This window comes from Oncorhynchus mykiss, chromosome 4 (assembly GCF_013265735.2).
Source record: "Oncorhynchus mykiss isolate Arlee chromosome 4, USDA_OmykA_1.1, whole genome shotgun sequence".
Lineage (NCBI taxonomy): Eukaryota > Metazoa > Chordata > Actinopteri > Salmoniformes > Salmonidae > Oncorhynchus > Oncorhynchus mykiss.
In genome coordinates, this window is record NC_048568.1 from 46,784,690 (window position 1) to 46,804,947 (window position 20,258).

Sequence of the window (20,258 nt, forward strand, 5' to 3'; positions counted from 1 at the left end):
AATAAGAGAGTTAACCCTGTAGAGACTGATAATAAGAGAGTTAACCATGTAGAGACTGATAATAAGAGAGTTAACCCATATAGTACTGTTGAGACTGATAATGAGAGAGTTAACCCTGTAGAGACTGATAATAAGAGAGTTAACCCTGTAGAGACTGATAATAAGAGAGTTAACCCTGTAGAGACTGATAATAAGAGAGTTAACCCTGTAGACTGATAATAAGAGAGTTAACCCTGTAGAGACTGATAATAAGAGAGTTAACCCTGCTGAGACTGAAAATAAGAGAGTTAACCCTGTAGAGACTGATAATAAGAGAGTTAACCCTGTAGAGACTGATAATAAGAGAGTTAACCCTGTAGAGACTGATGATGAGAGTTAACCCTGCTGAGACTGATCATAAGAGTTAACCCTGCTGAGACTGATCATAAGAGAGTTAACCCTGTAGAGACTGATAATGAGAGAGTTAAACCTGTAGAGACTGATAATGAGAGAGTTAACCCTGTAGAGACTGATAATAAGAGAGTTAACCCTGTAGAGACTGATAATAAGAGAGTTAACCCTGTAGAGACTGATAATAAGAGAGTTAACCCTGCTGAGACTGATAATAAGAGAGTTAACCCTGTAGAGACTGATAATAAGAGAGTTAACCCTGTAGAGACTGATAATAAGAGAGTTAACCCTGCTGAGACTGAAAATAAGAGAGTTAACCCATATAGTACTGTTGAGACTGATAATGAGAGTTAAAACTGTAGACTGATAATAAGAGTTAACCCTGTAGAGACTGATAATAAGAGAGTTAACCCTGTAGAGACTGATAATAAGAGAGTTAACCCTGTAGAGACTGATAATAAGAGAGTTAACCCTGTAGAGACTGATAATAAGAGAGTTAACCCTGTAGAGACTGATAATAAGAGAGTTAACTCTGTAGAGACTGATAATAAGAGAGTTAACCCTGTAGAGACTGATAATAAGAGAGTTAACCCTGTAGAGACTGATAATAAGAGAGTTAACCCTGTAGAGACTGATGATGAGAGAGTTAACCCTGCTGAGACTGATCATGAGAGAGTTAACCCTGTAGAGACTGATAATGAGAGAGTTAAACCTGTAGAGACTGATAATGAGAGTTAACCCTGCTGAGACTGATAATAAGAGAGTTAACCCTGCTGAGACTGATAATAAGAGAGTTAACCCTGCTGAGACTGATAATAAGAGAGTTAACCCTGCTGAGACTGATAATAAGAGAGTTAAACCTGTAGAGACTGATAATAAGAGAGTTAACCCTGTAGAGACTGATAATAAGAGAGTTAAACCTGTAGAGACTGATAATAAGAGAGTTAACCCTGTAGAGACTGATGAGAGAGTTAACCCTGCTGAGACTGATTATAAGAGTTAACCCTGCTGAGACTGATCATAAGAGAGTTAACCCTGTAGAGACTGATAATGAGAGTTAAACCTGTAGAGACTGATAATGAGAGAGTTAACCCTGCTGAGACTGATCATAAGAGAGTTAACCCTGCTGAGACTGATAATAAGAGAGTTAACCCTGTAGAGACTGATAATGAGAGAGTTAACCCATATAGTACTTTCGAGACTGATAATGAGAGTTAACCCATACAGTACTTTCGAGACTGATAATGAGAGAGTTAACCCATACAGTACTGTAGAGACTGATAATGAGAGAGTTAACCCATACAGTACTGTAGAGACTGATGAAAGTTAACCCATACAGTACTGTAGAGACTGATAATGAGAGAGTTAACCCATACAGTACTGTAGAGACTGATAATGAGAGAGTTAACCCATACAGTACTTTAGAGACTGATAATAAGATAGTTAACCCATATTGTACTGTAGAGACTGATAATGAGAGAGTTAACCCTGTACAGACTGATAATGAGCAAATTAACCCCGTAGACTGATAATGAGAGTTAACCCATACAGTGCTGTAGAGATCTGATAATGAGAGTTAACCCATACAGTACTGTAGAGATCTGATAATGAGAGAGTTAACCCATACAGTATGTATGTGGACATCTATAATATGTGGACATCTATAAGTACCTAGGTGTCTGGCTAGACTGCAAACTCTCCTTCCAGACTCATATCAAACATCTCCAATCGAAAATCAAATCAAGAGTCGGCTTTCTATTCCGCAACAAAGCCTCCTTCACTCACGCCGCCAAGCTTACCCTAGTAAAACTGACTATCCTACCGATCCTCGACTTTGGCGATGTCATCTACAAAATGGCTTCCAACACTCTACTCAGCAAACTGGATGCAGTCTATCACAGTGCCATCCGTTTTGTCACTAAAGCACCTTATACCACCCACCACTGCGACTTGTATGCTCTAGTCGGCTGGCCCTCGCTACATATTCGTCGCCAGACCCACTGGCTCCAGGTCATCTACAAGTCCATGCTAGGTAAAGCTCCGCCTTATCTCAGCTCACTGGTCACGATGGCAACACCCATCCGTAGCACGCGCTCCAGCAGGTGTATCTCACTGATCATCCCTAAAGCCAACACCTCATTTGGCCGCCTTTCGTTCCAGTACTCTGCTGCCTGTGACTGGAACGAATTGCAAAAATCGCTGAAGTTGGAGACTTATCTCCCTCACCAACTTCAAACATCAGCTATCTGAGCAGCTAACCGATCGCTGCAGCTGTACATAGTCTATTGGTAAATAGCCCACCCATTTTCACCTACCTCATCCCCATACTGTTTTTATTTATTTACTTTTCTGCTCTTTTGCACACCAATATCTCTACCTGTACATGACCATCTGATCATTTATCACTCCAGTGTTAATCTGCAAAATTGTAATTATTCGCCTACCTCCTCATGCCTTTTGCACACATTGTATATAGACTCCCCCTTTGTTTTCTACTGTGTTATTGACTTGTTAATTGTTTACTCCATGTGTAACTTTGTGTTGTCTGCTCACACTGCTATGCTTTATCTTGGCCAGGTCGCAGTTGCAAATGAGAACTTGTTCTCAACTAGCCTACCTGGTTAAATAAAGGTGTTCTCAACTAGCCTACCTGGTTAAATAAAGGTGTTCTCAACTAGCCTACCTGGTTAAATAAAGGGGAAATGAAAAATAAATAAAAAATACAGTACTGTAGAGACTGATAATGAGAGAGTTAACCCATACAGTACTGTAGAGATCTGATAATGAGAGTTAACCCATACAGTACTGTAGAGATCTGATAATGAGAGTTAACCCATACAGTACTGTAGAGATCTGATAATGAGAGAGTTAACCCATACAGTACTGTAGAGATCTGATAATGAGAGTTAACCCATACAGTACTGTAGAGATCTGATAATGAGAGTTAACCCATACAGTACTGTAGAGATTGATAATGAGAGTTAACCCATACAGTACTGTAGAGACTGATAATGAGAGAGTTAACCCATTCAGTACTGTAGAGACTGATAATGAGAGAGTTAACCCATACAGTACTGTAGAGACTGATAATGAGAGTTAACCCATACAGTACTGTAGAGACTGATAATGAGAGTTAACCCATACAGTACTGTAGAGACTGATAATGAGAGAGTTAACCCATACAGTACTGTAGAGACTGATAATGAGAGTTAACCCATACAGTACTGTAGAGATCTGATAATGAGAGAGTTAACCCATACAGTACTGTAGAGACTGATAATGAGAGTTAACCCATACAGTACTGTAGAGACTGATAATGAGAGAGTTAACCCATACAGTACTGTAGAGACTGATAATGAGAGAGTTAACCCATTCAGTATTGTGATAATGCTGTGGAATGTTCTACCTGGTTTTACCTGGTTCCACCTGATGACATTACTCTAGCGCCTTGTTCATGGTTAACCGTAATCCTTTGGCACTATAGACCAGTAGCTGGTTGACATATGGTTCTCTTCCTGACCTAGTCAGCAGGATCAGTCGGGTCTCTGTCGTTCACAGTCACAGAGCAGCAATAGTCTTGCGGCCCATTGAGCAATATGTCTGTGGCTCCACATACTTCCGTGAATGTGATGTCGAATAGTGGAATTCCTTGACTGAGAATTGAAGAAGTATGAGATTCAATATTCTACAAAATGGCTGTGCAGACACTGACACTCTGTAGATCAGTAGGGTCTCTGTAGGTCAGTAGGTTCTCTAGGTCAGTAGGGTCTCTGTAGGTCAGTAGGTTCTCTAGGTCAGTAGGTCAGTAGGGTCTCTGTAGGTCAGTAGGTCAGTAGGTTCTCTGGGTCAGTAGGTCAGTAGGTCAGTAGGGTCTCTGTAGGTCAGTAGGTCAGTAGGTTCTCTAGGTCAGTAGGTCAGTAGGGTCTCTGTAGGTCAGTAGGGTCTCTGTAGGTCAGTAGGGTCTCTAGGTCAGTAGGTCAGTAGGGTCTCTCTAGGTCAGTAGGTTCTCTAGGTCAGTAGGGTCTCTGTAGGTCAGTATGTCAGTAGGGTCTCTGTAGGTCAGTAGGGTCTCTGTAGGGTCTCTGTAGGTCAGTAGGGTCTCTGTAGGTCAGTAGTGTCTCAGTAGGTCAGTAGGGTCTCTCTAGGTCAGTAGGTCATTAGTAGGGTCTCTGTAGGTCAGTAGGTCAGTAGGGTCTCTGTAGGTCAGTATGGTCTCTAGGTCAGTAGGTCAGCAGGGTCTATCTAGGTCAGTAGGTCAGTAGGTTATCTAGGTCAGTAGGGTCTCTGTAGGTCAGTATGTCAGTAGGGTCTCTGTAGGTCAGTAGGTCAGTATTGTCTCAGTAGGTCAGTAGGGTCTCTGTAGGTCAGTAGGTCAGTAGGTTCTCTGTAGGTCAGTAGGTCAGTAGGGTCTCTGTAGGTCAGTAGGGTCTCTGTAGGTCAGTAGGTCAGTAGTGTCTCAGTAGGTCAGTAGGGTCTCTGTATGTCAGTAGGGTCTCTCTAGGTCAGTAGGTCAGTAGTAGGGTCTCTGTAGGTCAGTAGGTCAGTAGGGTCTATGTAGGTCAGTAGGGTCTCTAGGTCAGTAGGTCAGTAGGGTCTCAGTAGGTCAGTAGGATCTCTGTAGGGTCTCTAGGTCAGTAGGTCAGTAGGATCTATCTAGGTCAGTAGGTTTTCTAGTTCAGTAGGTCAGTAGGGTCTCTGTAGGTCAGTAGGGTCTCTAGGTCAGTAGGTCAGTAGGGTCTCAGTAGGTCAGTAGGGTCTCTAGGTCAGTAGGTCAGTAGGATCTATCTAGGTCAGTAGGTTATCTAGGTCAGTAGGTCAGTAGGGTCTCTGTTGGTCAGTAGAGTCTCTGTAGGTCAGTAGTGTCTCAGTAGGTCAGTAGGTCAGCAGGGTCTCTGTAGGTCAGTAGGTCAGTAGGGTCTCTGTAGGTCAGTAGGTCAGTAGGGTCTCTGTAGGTCAGTAGGGTCTCTGTAGGTCAGTAGGTCAGTAGGGTCTCTGTAGGTCAGTAGGTCAGTAGGGTCTCTGTAGATCAGTAGTGTCTCTGTAGGTCAGTTGGTCAGTAGGGTCTCTGTAGATCAGTAGGTCATTAGGTATGTAAGGTCTATCTAGGTCAGTAGGTCAGTAGGTTCTCTGTAGGTCAGTTGGTCAGTAGGGTCTCTGTAGGTCAGTTGGTCAGTAGGGTCTCTGTAGATCAGTAGGTTATTAGGTCAGTAAGGTCTCTGTAGGTCAGTAGGGTATTTGTTGGTCAGTAGGTCAGAGTGTCTCAGTAGGTCAGTAGGGTGTCAGTAGGTCAGTAGGGTCTCTGTAGGTCAGTAGGTCAGTAGGTCAGTAGGGTCTCTGCAGGTCAGTAGGGTCTCTGTAGGTCAGTAGGTCAGTAGGGTCTCTGCAGGTCAGTAGGTCAGTAGGGTCTCTGTAGGTCAGTAGGGTCTCTGTAGGTCTGTAGGGTCTCTGTAGGTCAGTAGGGTCTCTGTTGGTCAGTAGGTCAGTAGGGTCTCAGTAGGTCAGTAGGATCTCTGTAGGGTCTCTAGGTCAGTAGGTCAGTAGGATCTATCTAGGTCAGTAGGTTTTCTAGTTCAGTAGGTCAGTAGGGTCTCTGTAGGTCAGTAGGGTCTCTAGGTCAGTAGGTCAGTAGGGTCTCAGTAGGTCAGTAGGGTCTCTAGGTCAGTAGGTCAGTAGGATCTATCTAGGTCAGTAGGTTATCTAGGTCAGTAGGTCAGTAGGGTCTCTGTTGGTCAGTAGAGTCTCTGTAGGTCAGTAGTGTCTCAGTAGGTCAGTAGGTCAGCAGGGTCTCTGTAGGTCAGTAGGTCAGTAGGGTCTCTGTAGGTCAGTAGGTCAGTAGGGTCTCTGTAGGTCAGTAGGGTCTCTGTAGGTCAGTAGGTCAGTAGGGTCTCTGTAGGTCAGTAGGTCAGTAGGGTCTCTGTAGATCAGTAGTGTCTCTGTAGGTCAGTTGGTCAGTAGGGTCTCTGTAGATCAGTAGGTCATTAGGTATGTAAGGTCTATCTAGGTCAGTAGGTCAGTAGGTTCTCTGTAGGTCAGTTGGTCAGTAGGGTCTCTGTAGGTCAGTTGGTCAGTAGGGTCTCTGTAGATCAGTAGGTTATTAGGTCAGTAAGGTCTCTGTAGGTCAGTAGGGTCTTTGTTGGTCAGTAGGTCAGAGTGTCTCAGTAGGTCAGTAGGGTCTCTGTAGGTCAGTAGGTCAGTAGGGTCTCTGTAGGTCAGTAGGTCAGTAGGTCAGTAGGGTCTCTGCAGGTCAGTAGGGTCTCTGTAGGTCAGTAGGTCAGTAGGCTCTCTGCAGGTCAGTAGGTCAGTAGGGTCTCTGTAGGTCAGTAGGGTCTCTGTAGGTCTGTAGGGTCTCTGTAGGTCAGTAGGGTCTCTGTTGGTCAGTAGGTCAGTAGTCTCTTAGTAGGTCTGTAGGGTCTCTGTAGGTCAGTAGGTCTGTAGGGTCTCTGTAGGTCAGTTGGGTCTCTGTAGGTCAGTAGTGTCTTAGTAGGTTAGTAGGTCTGTAGGGTCTCTGTAGGTCAGTAGGTCAGTAGGATCTCTGTAGGTCAGTATGTCAGCAGGGTCTCTGTAGGTCAGTAGGTCAGTAGGGTCTCTGTAGGTCAGTAGGTCAGTAGGGTCTCTGTAGGTCAGTAGGGTCTCTGTAGGTCAGTAGGTCAGTAGGGTCTCTGTAGGTCAGTAGGTCAGTAGGGTCTCTGTAGATCAGTAGTGTCTCTGTAGGTCAGTTGGTCAGTAGGGTCTCTGTAGATCAGTAGGTCATTAGGTATGTAAGGTCTATCTAGGTCAGTAGGTCAGTAGGTTCTCTGTAGGTCAGTTGGTCAGTAGGGTCTCTGTAGGTCAGTTGGTCAGTAGGGTCTCTGTAGATCAGTAGGTTATTAGGTCAGTAAGGTCTCTGTAGGTCAGTAGGGTATTTGTTGGTCAGTAGGTCAGAGTGTCTCAGTAGGTCAGTAGGGTGTCAGTAGGTCAGTAGGGTCTCTGTAGGTCAGTAGGTCAGTAGGTCAGTAGGGTCTCTGCAGGTCAGTAGGGTCTCTGTAGGTCAGTAGGTCAGTAGGGTCTCTGCAGGTCAGTAGGTCAGTAGGGTCTCTGTAGGTCAGTAGGGTCTCTGTAGGTCTGTAGGGTCTCTGTAGGTCAGTAGGGTCTCTGTTGGTCAGTAGGTCAGTAGTCTCTTAGTAGGTCTGTAGGGTCTCTGTAGGTCAGTAGGTCTGTAGGGTCTCTGTAGGTCAGTTGGGTCTCTGTAGGTCAGTAGTGTCTTAGTAGGTTAGTAGGTCTGTAGGGTCTCTGTAGGTCAGTAGGTCAGTAGGATCTCTGTATGTCAGTAGGGTCTCTGTAGGTCAGTAGGGTCTCTGTAGGTCAGTAGGTCAGTAGGATCTCTGTAGATCGGTAGGGTCTTAGTAGGTCAGTAGGGTCTCAGTAGGTCAATAGGGTTTCAGTAGGTCAGTAGGGTCTCTGTAGGTCAGTAGGGTCTCTGTAGGTCAGTAGGTCTGTAGGTCAGTAGGGTCTCTGTTGGTAAATAGGTCAGTAGGGTCCCTGTAGGTCAGTTGGTCAGTAGGGTCTCTGTAGGTCAGTTGGTCAGTAGGGTCTCTGTAGATCAGTAGGTTATTAGGTCAGTAAGGTCTCTGTAGGTCAGTAGGGTCTTTGTTGGTCAGTAGGTCAGAGTGTCTCAGTAGGTCAGTAGGGTCTCTGTAGGTCAGTAGGTCAGTAGGGTCTCTGTAGGTCAGTAGGTCAGTAGGTCAGTAGGGTCTCTGCAGGTCAGTAGGGTCTCTGTAGGTCAGTAGGTCAGTAGGGTCTCTGCAGGTTAGTAGGGTCTCTGTAGGTCAGTAGGTCAGTAGGGTCTCTGCAGGTCAGTAGGTCAGTAGGGTCTCTGTAGGTCAGTAGGGTCTCTGTAGGTCTGTAGGGTCTCTGTAGGTCAGTAGGTCAGTAGGGTCTCTGTTGGTCAGTAGGTCAGTAGTCTCTTAGTAGGTCTGTAGGGTCTCTGTAGGTCAGTAGGTCTGTAGGGTCTCTGTAGGTCAGTTGGGTCTCTGTAGGTCAGTAGTGTCTTAGTAGGTTAGTAGGTCTGTAGGGTCTCTGTAGGTCAGTAGGTCAGTAGGATCTCTGTAGGTCAGTATGTCAGTAGGGTCTCTGTAGGTCAGTAGGGTCTCTGTAGGTCAGTAGGTCAGTAGGATCTCTGTAGATCGGTAGGGTCTTAGTAGGTCAGTTGGGTCTCAGTAGGTCAGTAGGGTCTCAGTAGGTCAATAGGGTTTCAGTAGGTCAGTAGGGTCTCAGTAGGTCAGTAGGGTCTCTGTAGGTTATTAGGGTCTCTCTAGGTCAATGGGGTGTCAGTAGGTCAGTAGGGTCTCTGTAGGTTAGTAGGTTCTCTGTAGGTCAGTAGGGTCTCTGTAGGTCAGTAGGTCTGTAGGTCAGTAGGGTCTCTGTTGGTAAATAGGTCAGTAGGGTCCCTGTAGGTCAGTAGGGTCCGTAGGCCAGTAGGGTCTCATTAGGTCTGTAGGTTAGGGTCGGTAGGGTCTCTGTAGGTCAGTAAGTCAGTTGGTCAGCAAGGTCTCTGTAGGTCAGTAGGGTCTCTGTAGGTCATTAGGGTCTCTGTAGGTCAGTAGGTCAGTAGGGTCTCTGTAGGTCAGTAGATCAGTAGGGTCTCTGTAGGTTGGTCAGTAGGGTCTCTGTAGGTCAGGTCAGTAGGGTCTCTGTAGGTCAGTAGGGTCTCTAGGTCAGTAGGTCAGTAGGGTCTCTCTAGGTCAGTAGGTTCTCTAGGTCAGTAGGGTCTCTGTAGGTCAGTATGTCAGTAGGGTCTCTGTAGGTCAGTAGGGTCTCTGTAGGTCAGTAGGTCAGTAGGGTCTCTGTAGGTCAGTAGTGTCTCAGTAGGTCAGTAGGGTCTCAGTAGGTCAGTAGGGTCTCTCTAGGTCAGTAGGTCATTAGTAGGGTCTCTGTAGGTAAGTAGGTCAGTAGGGTCTCTAGGTCAGTAGGTCAGCAGGGTCTATCTAGGTCAGTAGGTCAGTCGGTTATCTAGGTCAGTAGGGTCTCTGTAGGTCAGTATGTCAGTAGGGTCTCTGTAGGTCAGTAGGTCAGTATTGTCTCAGTAGGTCAGTAGGGTCTCTGTAGGTCAGTAGGTCAGTAGGTTCTCTGTAGGTCAGTAGGTCAGTAGTGTCTCAGTAGGTCAGTAGGGTCTCTCTAGGTCAGTAGGTCAGTAGTAGGGTCTCTGTAGGTCAGTAGGTCAGTAGGGTCTCTGTAGGTCAGTAGGGTCTCAGTAGGTCAGTAGGTCATTAGGATCTATCTAGGTCAGTAGGTCAGTAGGTCAGTAGGTTATCTAGTTCAGTAGGTCAGTAGGGTCTCTCTAGGTCAGTAGGGTCTCTAGGTCAGTAGGTCAGTAGGGTCTCAGTAGGTCAGTAGGGTCTCTAGGTCAGTAGGATCTATCTAGGTCAGTAGGTCAGTAGGTTATCTAGGTCAGTAGGTCAGTAGGGTCTCTGTAGGTCAGTAGAGTCTCTGTAGGTCAGTAGTGTCTCAGTAGGTCAGTAGGTCAGCAGGGTCTCTGTAGGTAAGTAGGTCAGTAGGGTCTCTGTAGGTCAGTAGGTCAGTAGGGTCTCTGTAGGTCAGTAGGTCAGTAGGGTCTCTGTAGATCAGTAGTGTCTCTGTAGGTCAGTTGGTCAGTAGGGTCTCTGTAGATCAGTAGTGTCTCTGTAGGTCAGTTGGTCAGTAGGGTCTCTGTAGATCAGTAGGTCATTAGGTATGTAAGGTCTATCTAGGTTAGTAGGTCAGTAGGTTCTCTGTAGGTCAGTTGGTCAGTAGGGTCTCTGTTGGTCAGTAGGGTCTCTGTAGGTCAGTTGGTCAGTAGGGTCTCTGTAGATCAGTAGGTTATTAGGTCAGTAAGGTCTCTGTAGGTCAGTAGGTCAGTAGGGTCTTTGTTGGTCAGTAGGTCAGAGTGTCTCAGTAGGTCAGTAGGGTCTCTGTAGGTCAGTAGGTCAGTAGGGTCTCTGTAGGTCAGTAGGTCAGTAGGGTCTCTGCAGGTCAGTAGGGTCTCTGTAGGTCAGTAGGTCAGTAGGGTCTCTGCAGGTCAGTAGGTCAGTAGGGTCTCTGTAGGTCAGTAGGTCAGTAGGGTCTCTGTAGGTCAGTAGGGTCTCTGTAGGTCTGTAGGGCCTCTGTAGGTCAGTAGGGTCTCTGTTGGTCAGTAGGTCAGTAGTCTCTTAGTAGGTCAGTAGGTCTGTAGGGTCTCTGTAGGTCAGTAGGTCTGTAGGGTCTCTGTAGGTCAGTTGGGTCTCTGTAGGTCAGTAGTGTCTTAGTAGGTCAGTAGGTCTGTAGGGTCTCTGTAGGTCAGTAGGTCAGTAGGATCTCTGTAGGTCAGTATGTCAGTAGGGTCTCTGTAGGTCAGTAGGGTCTATGTAGGTCAGTAGGTCAGTAGGATCTCTGTAGGTCAGTATGTCAGTAGGGTCTCTGTAGATCGGTAGGGTCTCAGTAGGTCAGTAGGGTCTCAGTAGGTCAGTAGGGTCTCAGTAGGTCAATAGGGTTTCAGTAGGTCAGTAGGGTCTCAGTAGGTCAGTAGGGTCTCTGTAGGTCAGTAGGTCAGTAGTTCAGTAGGGTCTCTGTAGGTTATTAGGGTCTCTCTAGGTCAATGGGGTGTCAGTAGGTCAGTAGGGTCTCTGTAGGTCAGTAGGTTCTCTGTAGGTCAGTAGGGTCTCTGTTGGTAAATAGGTCAGTAGGGTCCCTGTAGGTCAGTAGGGTCCGTCGGCCAGTAGGGTCTCATTGGGTCTGTAGGTTAGGGTCGGTAGGGTCTCTGTAGGTCAGTAAGTCAGTTGGTCAGTAAGGTCTCTGTAGGTCAGTATGGTCTCTGTAGGTCATTAGGGTCTCTGTAGGTCAGTAGGTCAGTAGGGTCTCTGTAGGTCAGTAGATCAGTAGGGTCTCTGTAGGTCGGTCAGTAGATCTCTGTAGGTCAGGCTCAGTAGGGTCTCTGTAGGTCAGGCTCAGTAGGGTCTTTGTAGGTCAGGATCAGTGGGGTCTCTGTAGGTCAGTAGAGTCTCTGTAGGTCAGGGTCAGTAGGGTCTCTGTCGGCCAGGGTCAGTAGGGTCTCTGTAGGTCAGTAGGGTCTCTGTAGGTCAGTTGGGTCCCTGTAGGTCAGTAGGGTCTCTGTAGGTCAGGGTCAGTGGGGTCTCTTTAGGTCAGGGTCAGTAGGGTCTCTGTAGGTCAGTAGGTCAGTAGGGTCTCAGTAGGTCAGTAGGGTCTCTGTATTTCTGTAGGGTTAGTGTCTTAGGTTAATAGGTCAATATGGTCTCTGCGGGGCTGCTGGGAGCAGAGGGAGGTTCAGGTCAGCTACTCGACGCTGTAAGGACTGACGCAGCTGAACAGAGTTACGCTGCACTCCTCCTCTCATCCCTCCTCCTCTTCCCCCTCCTCCTCTCCTCGCCTTCTCCTGGCGAAGGCTCTTGATGACCAGAGCGTGCTGTCTATGGGAGGGGAAGGCCGGGGGTTTGGTCCCGTTGACCAGCAGCCCTGTGGTGCCCTGCGGCCGTACCATGTGGCCCACCCATGTGACCTTCCCCCCCCTTCCTCCCCCGCCTCCCTCCTTCAGCCCAGCATTCCGTAGCTGGGGGAGAGGGGGCGGGGCAGTTTGTGCCATTTCCATGGCACCTGCCAAGTGTTCTCTGTCCGAGGGGCGAGCCTCTGTGGTCTCCAGGATCATTCTGGGAGAAACTCCGCCCTTCGTCTCCGAGGAGTAGAACATCTGCAGCTTTTTTAACCGATCATTGTTGCCGAGGCGATGAGGGTGAACGTGGTCATCGTGACAACCGTCGTCGTGGAGGTGGCTGTTGTCGAGTTCCGCCCCATCGGAGTGTGTGGTTCTGAGCTCATGGGGTGGAAGGACTGGACGGACCTGTACAGAGAGTGGCAATATAAGACAGGAGCTGGACACTAAAGAATATAGTGGTAACATCAGACAGGAGCTGGACACTAAAGAATATAGTGGTAACATCAGACAGGAGCTGGACACTAAAGAATATAGTGGTAACATCAGACAGGAGCTGGACACTAAAGAATATAGTGGTAACATCAGACAGGAGCTGGACACTAAAGAATATAGTGGTAACATCAGACAGGAGCTGGACACTAAAGAATATAGTGGTAACATCAGACAGGAGCTGGACACTAAAGAATATAGTGGTAACATCAGACAGGAGCTGGACCCTAAAGAATATAGTGGTAACATCAGACAGGAGCTGGACCCTAAAGAATATAGTGGTAACATCAGACAGGAGCTGGACACTAAAGAATATAGTGGTAACATCAGACAGGAGCTGGACACTAAAGATTATAGTGGTAACATCAAACTGAACATGAATGAAAATCTATGGAGAAAAGGACAACATCTGCTCACTGTTAAAGCCTAGATACAGATGAATGCAACAACTACATCAATCTATAAAAATGCCCATCCTGTGAATTTGCAAAGCAAAAATGCACAAATGTGTGCAGTCCAACAATGTGTAACTCAACGCAGGATCGCAGGATCGGACACTGGACGGCCATTTTGCATCGTTAACTCTGTTCTTGCATTGCCTACATACGTAGGGTTTAAATGATGCTTTAGCTGTTACATCAACTCATCTGGTAATAAAGATTTTAGTGGCTATGAGTGGGTCATTAGTGGCTATGAGTGGGTCAATTCCAGAAGTACACTGAAACTCCACTTCCAGAAGTACACTGAAACTCCAATTCCAGTTCCCTTCAATTATTTTCAAGAGGAACGTTTGGAATTGGAATCTGGTTTCCTTTCTGAATTGACTGGAATTGAAATGGAATTGACCACACTCCTGATACATAGCAAACAACATTCTGAAGAGCTTGACCAGTCTGACCTGGACTTCTCTGGTTGGTTCCAACAGGCGTGGCAGGGGGGTGGAGTCACACAGCTTGGAGGCAGAGCTTTTAGGAGGTGCGAGATGGACCAGCTCTCTGTCCCCGAACACAGAGACTGGAACACAGAACACAGAGGCTGGAATGCAGAGACTGGAACACAGACCACAGAGACCAGAACACAAAGGCTGGAACACAGAACACAGAGACTGGATCACAGAACACAGAGACTAGAAAAGAGACTAGATCACAGACCACAGAGACCAGAACACAGAGGCTGGAACACAGAACACAGAGACTGGAACACAGAACACAGAGACTGGAACACAGAACACAGAGACTAGAAAAGAGACTAGAACACAGACCACAGAGACCAGAACACAGAGGCTGGAACACAGAACACAGAGACTGGAACACAGAAAACAGAGACTGGAACACAGAACACAGAGACTGGAACACATAGACTAGAACACAGAACACAGAGACTAGAAAAGAGACTTGTACACGGACAACAGAGACAAACACAGAACGCAGAGATGAGAACACAGAGACTAGAACACAGAACACAGAACAGAGACTAGAAAAGAGACTAGAACACAGACCACAGAGACGAGAACACATAGACTAGAACACAGAACACAGAAACTAGAAAAGAGACTAGAACACAGAACACAGAGACTAGAAAAGAGACTAGAACACAGAACACAGGGACTAAAAAAGAGACTAGAACACAGACCACAGAGACCAGAACCGCAAAACGCATAGACTATAACACAGAGACTAGATCAAAGTACACAGAGACTGAACACAGAACGCATAGACTATAACACAGAGACTGGAACACTAAACACAGAGACTGGACACAGAACACAGAGACTAGAACACAGAGACTGGGACACAGAACACAGAGACTGGAACACTGAACACAGAAACTGGAACACTGAACACAGACTGGAACACTGAACACAGAGACTGGAACACAGCACACAGAGACTGGAACACTGAGCACAGAGACTGGAACACAGCACACAGAGAATAGAACAGAGACTAGAACACAGAACACAGACACTGGATCAGAGAGCACAGACACTATAACACAGCACACAGAGACTGGACACAGAACACAGAGACTGGATCAGAGAGCACAGAAACTATAACACAGCACACAGAGACTGGACACAGAACACAGAGACTGGATCAGAGAGCACAGAAACTATAACACAGCACACAGAGACTGGACACAGAACACAGAGACTGGGACACAGAACACAGAGACTGGGACACAGAACACAGAGACTGGGACACAGAACACAGAGACTGGGACACAGAACACAGAGACTAGATAACAGAACACAAAGACTAGAACACAGAACACAGAGACTGGGACACAGAACAGAGAGAGTAGAACACAGAACACAAAATACAGTGACTAGAACACAGAACACAAAGACTAGAACACAGAGATGAAAAGACAGAAACTGAACGCAGAATACAGAGAATAAAACACAGAACCTCAAGACTAGAAAACATAACACAAAGACTAGATCAAAGAGACTAGACCACAAAACACAGAGACTAAAACACATAATTCAGAGACTAGAACACAATGAATGGCACACAGAATACAGAGACTAGAAACAGAACACACAGATTAAAACACAGAGACTGAGAGAGACATATACTAAAACACATAGATTAGAACACAGAACTCAGAGACTCGACCACAAAACACGGAGACTAGAACACACTACACAGAGTGTATAACACAGAGTTTATAACACAGAGACTAGAACACAGAGACTAGAACACAGAGACTAGAACACAGAGACTAGAACACAGAGCACAGAGTGTATAACACAGAGTTTATAACACAGATACTATAACACAGAGACTAGAACACACATCACAGTAGCTTAGAACACAGAAGTGTAACAAAGGTGGTTTGGTGACCCAAGTCTTGAAGTGTGCCGAGTTCAAACCCAGTCGGTCTCTAACGTAAAGCCCCAGGATGCAAGCTGTTTCTCTGTCAGGGCTGTGGTGTGGGTGCAGGTTCTGCTTTTCTCTAATTACACTCTTCTAACCATATGTGCGTGCATGTGTCTGTGTGCGAACATGTGCCTGTGCGTGTGTGTGTGTGTGTGCGTGTGTGTCCTACCTTCAGGAAACAGTGTGATGGCGACCTCTTCATCAACGAGAGGCGTGGGGCAAGGGGAAGGGAGGCCAGGGAGGAGAGAGGTGGAGGAGTGGCGGGTCTCTGTGGGAGGGTCTTCCTGTCTCTTCTTGTTGCTGAGACATTCCTCCTCTGTGGACTGTGGTTGGCTCCTCGGGGGCCGGCTGGACTGCTTAGAGACCTTCTCATTGGCTGCCATAGTCTACAACAACAGTGATTGGCTGAGCCTTGGTACCTGCCGCAGAGCTGTAATATCTACCATGTGTAGTATTTTACAGTATAATTTAGTATAGTATTGTAGTGTAGTATATAGTATCATAGTGTAGTATATAGTGTATGGTAGTATATGGTATCATAGTGTAGTATATCGTGTATGGTAGTATATGGTATCATAGTGTAATATATAGTGTATGGTAGTATATAGTATTATAGTGTAGTATATAGTGTATGGTAGTATATAGTATTATAGTGTAGTATATAGTGCGGCATATAGTATTATAGTGTAGTATATAGTGTAGTATATGGTAGTATAGTGTAGTATATAGTGTCTGGTAGTATATAGTATTATAGTGTAGTATATAGTGCAGTATATAGTATTATAGTGTAGTATATAGTGTAGTATATGGTATCAGAGTGTAATATATAGTGTATGGTAGTATATAGTATTCTAGTGTAGTATATAGTGTATGGTTGTATATGGTATCATGGTGTAGTATATAGTGTATGGTAGTATATGGTATCATAGTGTAGTATGTATTGTATGGTAGTATATAGTATCATAGTGTAGTATATAGTGTATGGTAGTATATAGTATCTTAGTGTAGTATATAGTGTATGGTAGTATACAGTGTAATAGTGTAGTATATAGTGCATGGGTGTATATAGTATTATAGTGTAGTATATAGTGTATGGTAGTATATAGTGTCATAGTGTAGTATATAGTGTATGGTAGTATATAGTATTATAGTGTAGTATACAGTGTATGGTAGTATATATTATTATAGTGTAGTATATATTGTAGTGTAGGGTATCAGTGTAGTATATAGTGTATGGTAGTATATGGTATCATAGTGTAGTATATAGTATATGGTAGTATATAGTATTGTAGTGTAGTATATAGTGTGGTATATAGTATTATAGTGTAGTATATAGTGTTTGGTAGTACATAGTATTAAAGTGTAGTATATAGTGTTTGGTAGTACATGTTATTATAGTGTAATATATAGTGCGGTACATAGTATTATAGTGTATTATATGGTGTAGTATATGGTATTATCGTGTAGTATATAGTGTAGTATATAGTATTATAGTGTAGTATATAGTATTTGGTATTATATGGCATCATAGTGTAGTATATAGTGTATGGTAGAATATAGTATTCTAGTGTAGTATATAGTGCGGTATATAGTAGTATAGTGTAGTATATAGTTTATGATATTATAGTGTAGTATTATATAGTATCATAGTGTAGTATATAGTGTTTGGTAGTACATATTATTATAGTGTAGTATATAGTGCGGTATATAGTATCATTGTGTAGTATATAGTGTATGGTAGTATATAGTATTATAGTGTAGTATATAGTGCGGTATATAGTATTATAGTGTAGTATATAGTGTAGTGTATAGTATTATAGTGTAGTATATAGTGTAGTGTATAGTATTATAGTGTAGTATATAGTGTAGTGTATAGTATTATAGTGTAGTACATAGTGTAGTATATGGTATTATAGTGTAGTATATAGTGCGGTATATAGTATTATATTGTAGTACATAGTGTTATATATGGTGTCATATTGCGGTATATGATTCAGGGTAACTGTACATATTAATGTACATATTAAGCCTACCAAAGGTTTAGTTCTAACATACTGCCCTAATCTACTGCCCTAACATACTGCCCTAATCTACTGCCCTAACATACTGCCCTAGTCTACTGCCCTAACATACTGCCCTAATCTTCTGCCCTAACATACTGCCCTAACATACTGCCCTAACATACTGCCTTAACATACTGCCCTAACATACTGCCCTAATCTACTGCCCTAACATACTGCCCTAACATACTGCCCTAATCTACTGCCCTAATCTACTGCCCTAATCTACTGCCCTAATCTACTGCCCTAACATACTGCCCTAACATACTGCCCTAACATACTGCCCTAACATGCTGTCCTAACATGCTGCCCTAACATACTGCCCTAACATACTGCCCTAATCTACTGCCCTAACATACTGCCCTAATCTACTGCCCTAACATACTGCCCTAACATACTGCCCTAACATACTGCCCTAATCTACTGCCCTAACATACTGCCCTAATCTACTGCCCTAACATACTGCCCTAACATACTGCCCTAACATACTGCCCTAACATGCTGTCCTAACATGCTGCCCTAACATACTGCCCTAACATACTGCCCTAATCTACTGCCCTAACATACTGCCCTAATCTACTGCCCTAACATACTGCCCTAACATACTGCCCTAATCTACTGCCCTAACATACTGCCCTAACATACTGCCCTAACATACTGCCCTAATCTACTGCCCTAATCTTTGTAAGAAAAGTGGATGTTTTGACTTGACTTTTATTTTGTATTTATTACATTGCAATTGAACAGTTAAATAAGACAGAAGGCATTTAAAACGTCAGCTCGGCCTGCCTGAAATCTATTGTCTTGTTGCTGCTGTGTGACTTTTTTTTGCAGATTTGAAATGGGCCACTAGTGGGAATTTACACATAACTGTCAACAACCCAATAATAAATCTTCTGATTGTCTTAGAATTTTTTAAATCCAAATATGGAAGTAGGTTTAATAGGTACACTTACCCTTCCTCTTGCTATGCCCTGGCTGAAGGAATGCTCTTCTATAAGTATATAGATGTGTAGTATAGCATAGCATAGCATGATAGTATAGCATAGCATGACATAGTATAGTATAGTATGGTATGGTATGGTATAGCATAGTATGGTATGATATAGCATAGTATAGTTTGGCACAGTATAGTATAGCACGGTATAGTATGATATAGCATAGTATAGCATAGTATAGTGTTGTATAGTATAGTATGGTATAGTATAATATAGTGTAGTATTGTATAGTATGGTATTGCGTTGTATAGCATTGTATAGTATAGTATATCATAGCGTGAAACAGTATAGTGCAGTATTGTATAGTATAACATAGTATTGTATAGTATGGCATAGTATAGTATGAAATAGGATAGTATAGTATTGTGTAGTATAGTATTATATAGTATTATATGTACATGTTGCTGTGTCCTGGCTGCAGGGCTGCTCTTCTATAAGTATATAGTACGTGGTGTTGGGTAGTGTAGTGTATTGTAGTGTAGTGTAGTATAGTGTAGTGTATAGCTGTAGATATTGCCATGGTATAGTATAGTATGGTATAGTATGGTACGGTATAGCATAGTATGATGTAGTATAGTATGGTATAGTATAGCATAATATTGTATGGTACGGCATAGTATGGCATAGTATAGTACAGCATAGTATAGTATAGTATAGTATGGCACAGCATAGTATGGTATAGTATAGCATAGTATAACATAGTATAGTATCGTGTAGTATGGCATATTATACTATAGAATACTATAGAATGGTATAGTGTAGTAGTGTAGTAGAGTGTAGTATAGTATAGCGTAGCATGGTGGCACGTAGTATAGTGTAGTCCAGTATGGTATAGTATGGTATAGTACGGTATGTTATAGTATAGTATAGTATAGAATAGTATATTGCGATGTAGTGTGGCATAGTATAGTATAGCGCAACATAGTATAGTATAGTATAGTGTAACATAGTATAGCATAGTGTGATGTAGTATGGGTCGGCCTAGTACGGCACAGTATAGTACAGTGCAGTATAGTGTCGCATAGTATAATATTGTATACTATAGTATAGCGCAGTATAGTGTTGTATAGTATTGTATAACAAAGTGGCGCATTGGATAGCACAGTATAGCGCAGTATTGTATTGTATAGTATAGTATTGTATAGTATAGTGTAGTATTGTATAGCATAGTATGGTATAGTATGGTGTAGTATATTGTATTATGGTATTGTGTGGCAGTGTATGGTATTGTATAGCATAGTATAGTATTGTGTGGTGTAGTATAGAATAGTACCGTGTAGTGTAGTATGGGATAGTATTGAACAGTATTGTATAGTATAGTGTAGTATAGTATGACATCGTTTAGTATAGCATGACATAGTATAGTGTGGTGTAGTACGGTATAGTATGGTATAGTATAGCATTGTATGGTATAGTATTGTATAGTATTGTATAGTGTAGTATAGTATAGCATTGTATTGTATAGTATGGTATGGCATAGTATAGTATGGTATAGCATAGTATAGTATGGCATAGTATGGTGTAGTATAGTATGTCATAGTATTGTATAGTATAGTATTGTATAGTGTAGTGCAGTATGGTATGCTATGGTATAGTATGGTATAGTATGGTACAGTATGGTATAGTATAATATAGTATAGTATAGTATGGTATAGTATAGTATAGTATAGTGTAATATTTACGTGTTGCTGTGTCCTGGCTACAGGGCTGCTCTTCTCTCTCCAGGTGGTTTTCCTGGGCAGGTTCCATTCACTGGTGTCCAGCTTCTGTCACACACACAACAAACAATACACACACTGGAGCTGTGTGTGTGTGCGTGTGTGTGTGTGTCTGTATAGGTCCCAGCTAGCACATTTGGTTCCTTGGAAGTTGTGGGAGCGTATGTTTTTAGTTTCACGTTGGTTGTGGGAATGAAGCGAAATGTTTCCTGACCGGTAAAACTGGAGTTTTTTTCAGAATTGAAAGTTTTGCTGATGCCGAGAATGGAATGTATGTGTTT

General features: G+C 43.7%; 1 protein-coding gene across 1 annotated transcript; it reads right to left on the bottom strand.

The window, feature by feature from the left end:
• Nucleotides 1-11,014: 11,014 nt before the first annotated feature.
• LOC118964505 lies at nt 11,015-15,584 on the bottom strand. The gene is made up of 3 exons (XM_036976490.1): nt 15,371-15,584; nt 13,218-13,333; nt 11,015-12,235 (listed from the first exon to the last, which is right to left on the bottom strand). Exons 1-3 carry the CDS (start codon nt 15,582-15,584, stop codon nt 11,624-11,626), a joined length of 942 nt encoding a protein of 313 aa, XP_036832385.1. The 3' UTR covers nt 11,015-11,623.
• Nucleotides 15,585-20,258: the final 4,674 nt, after the last annotated feature.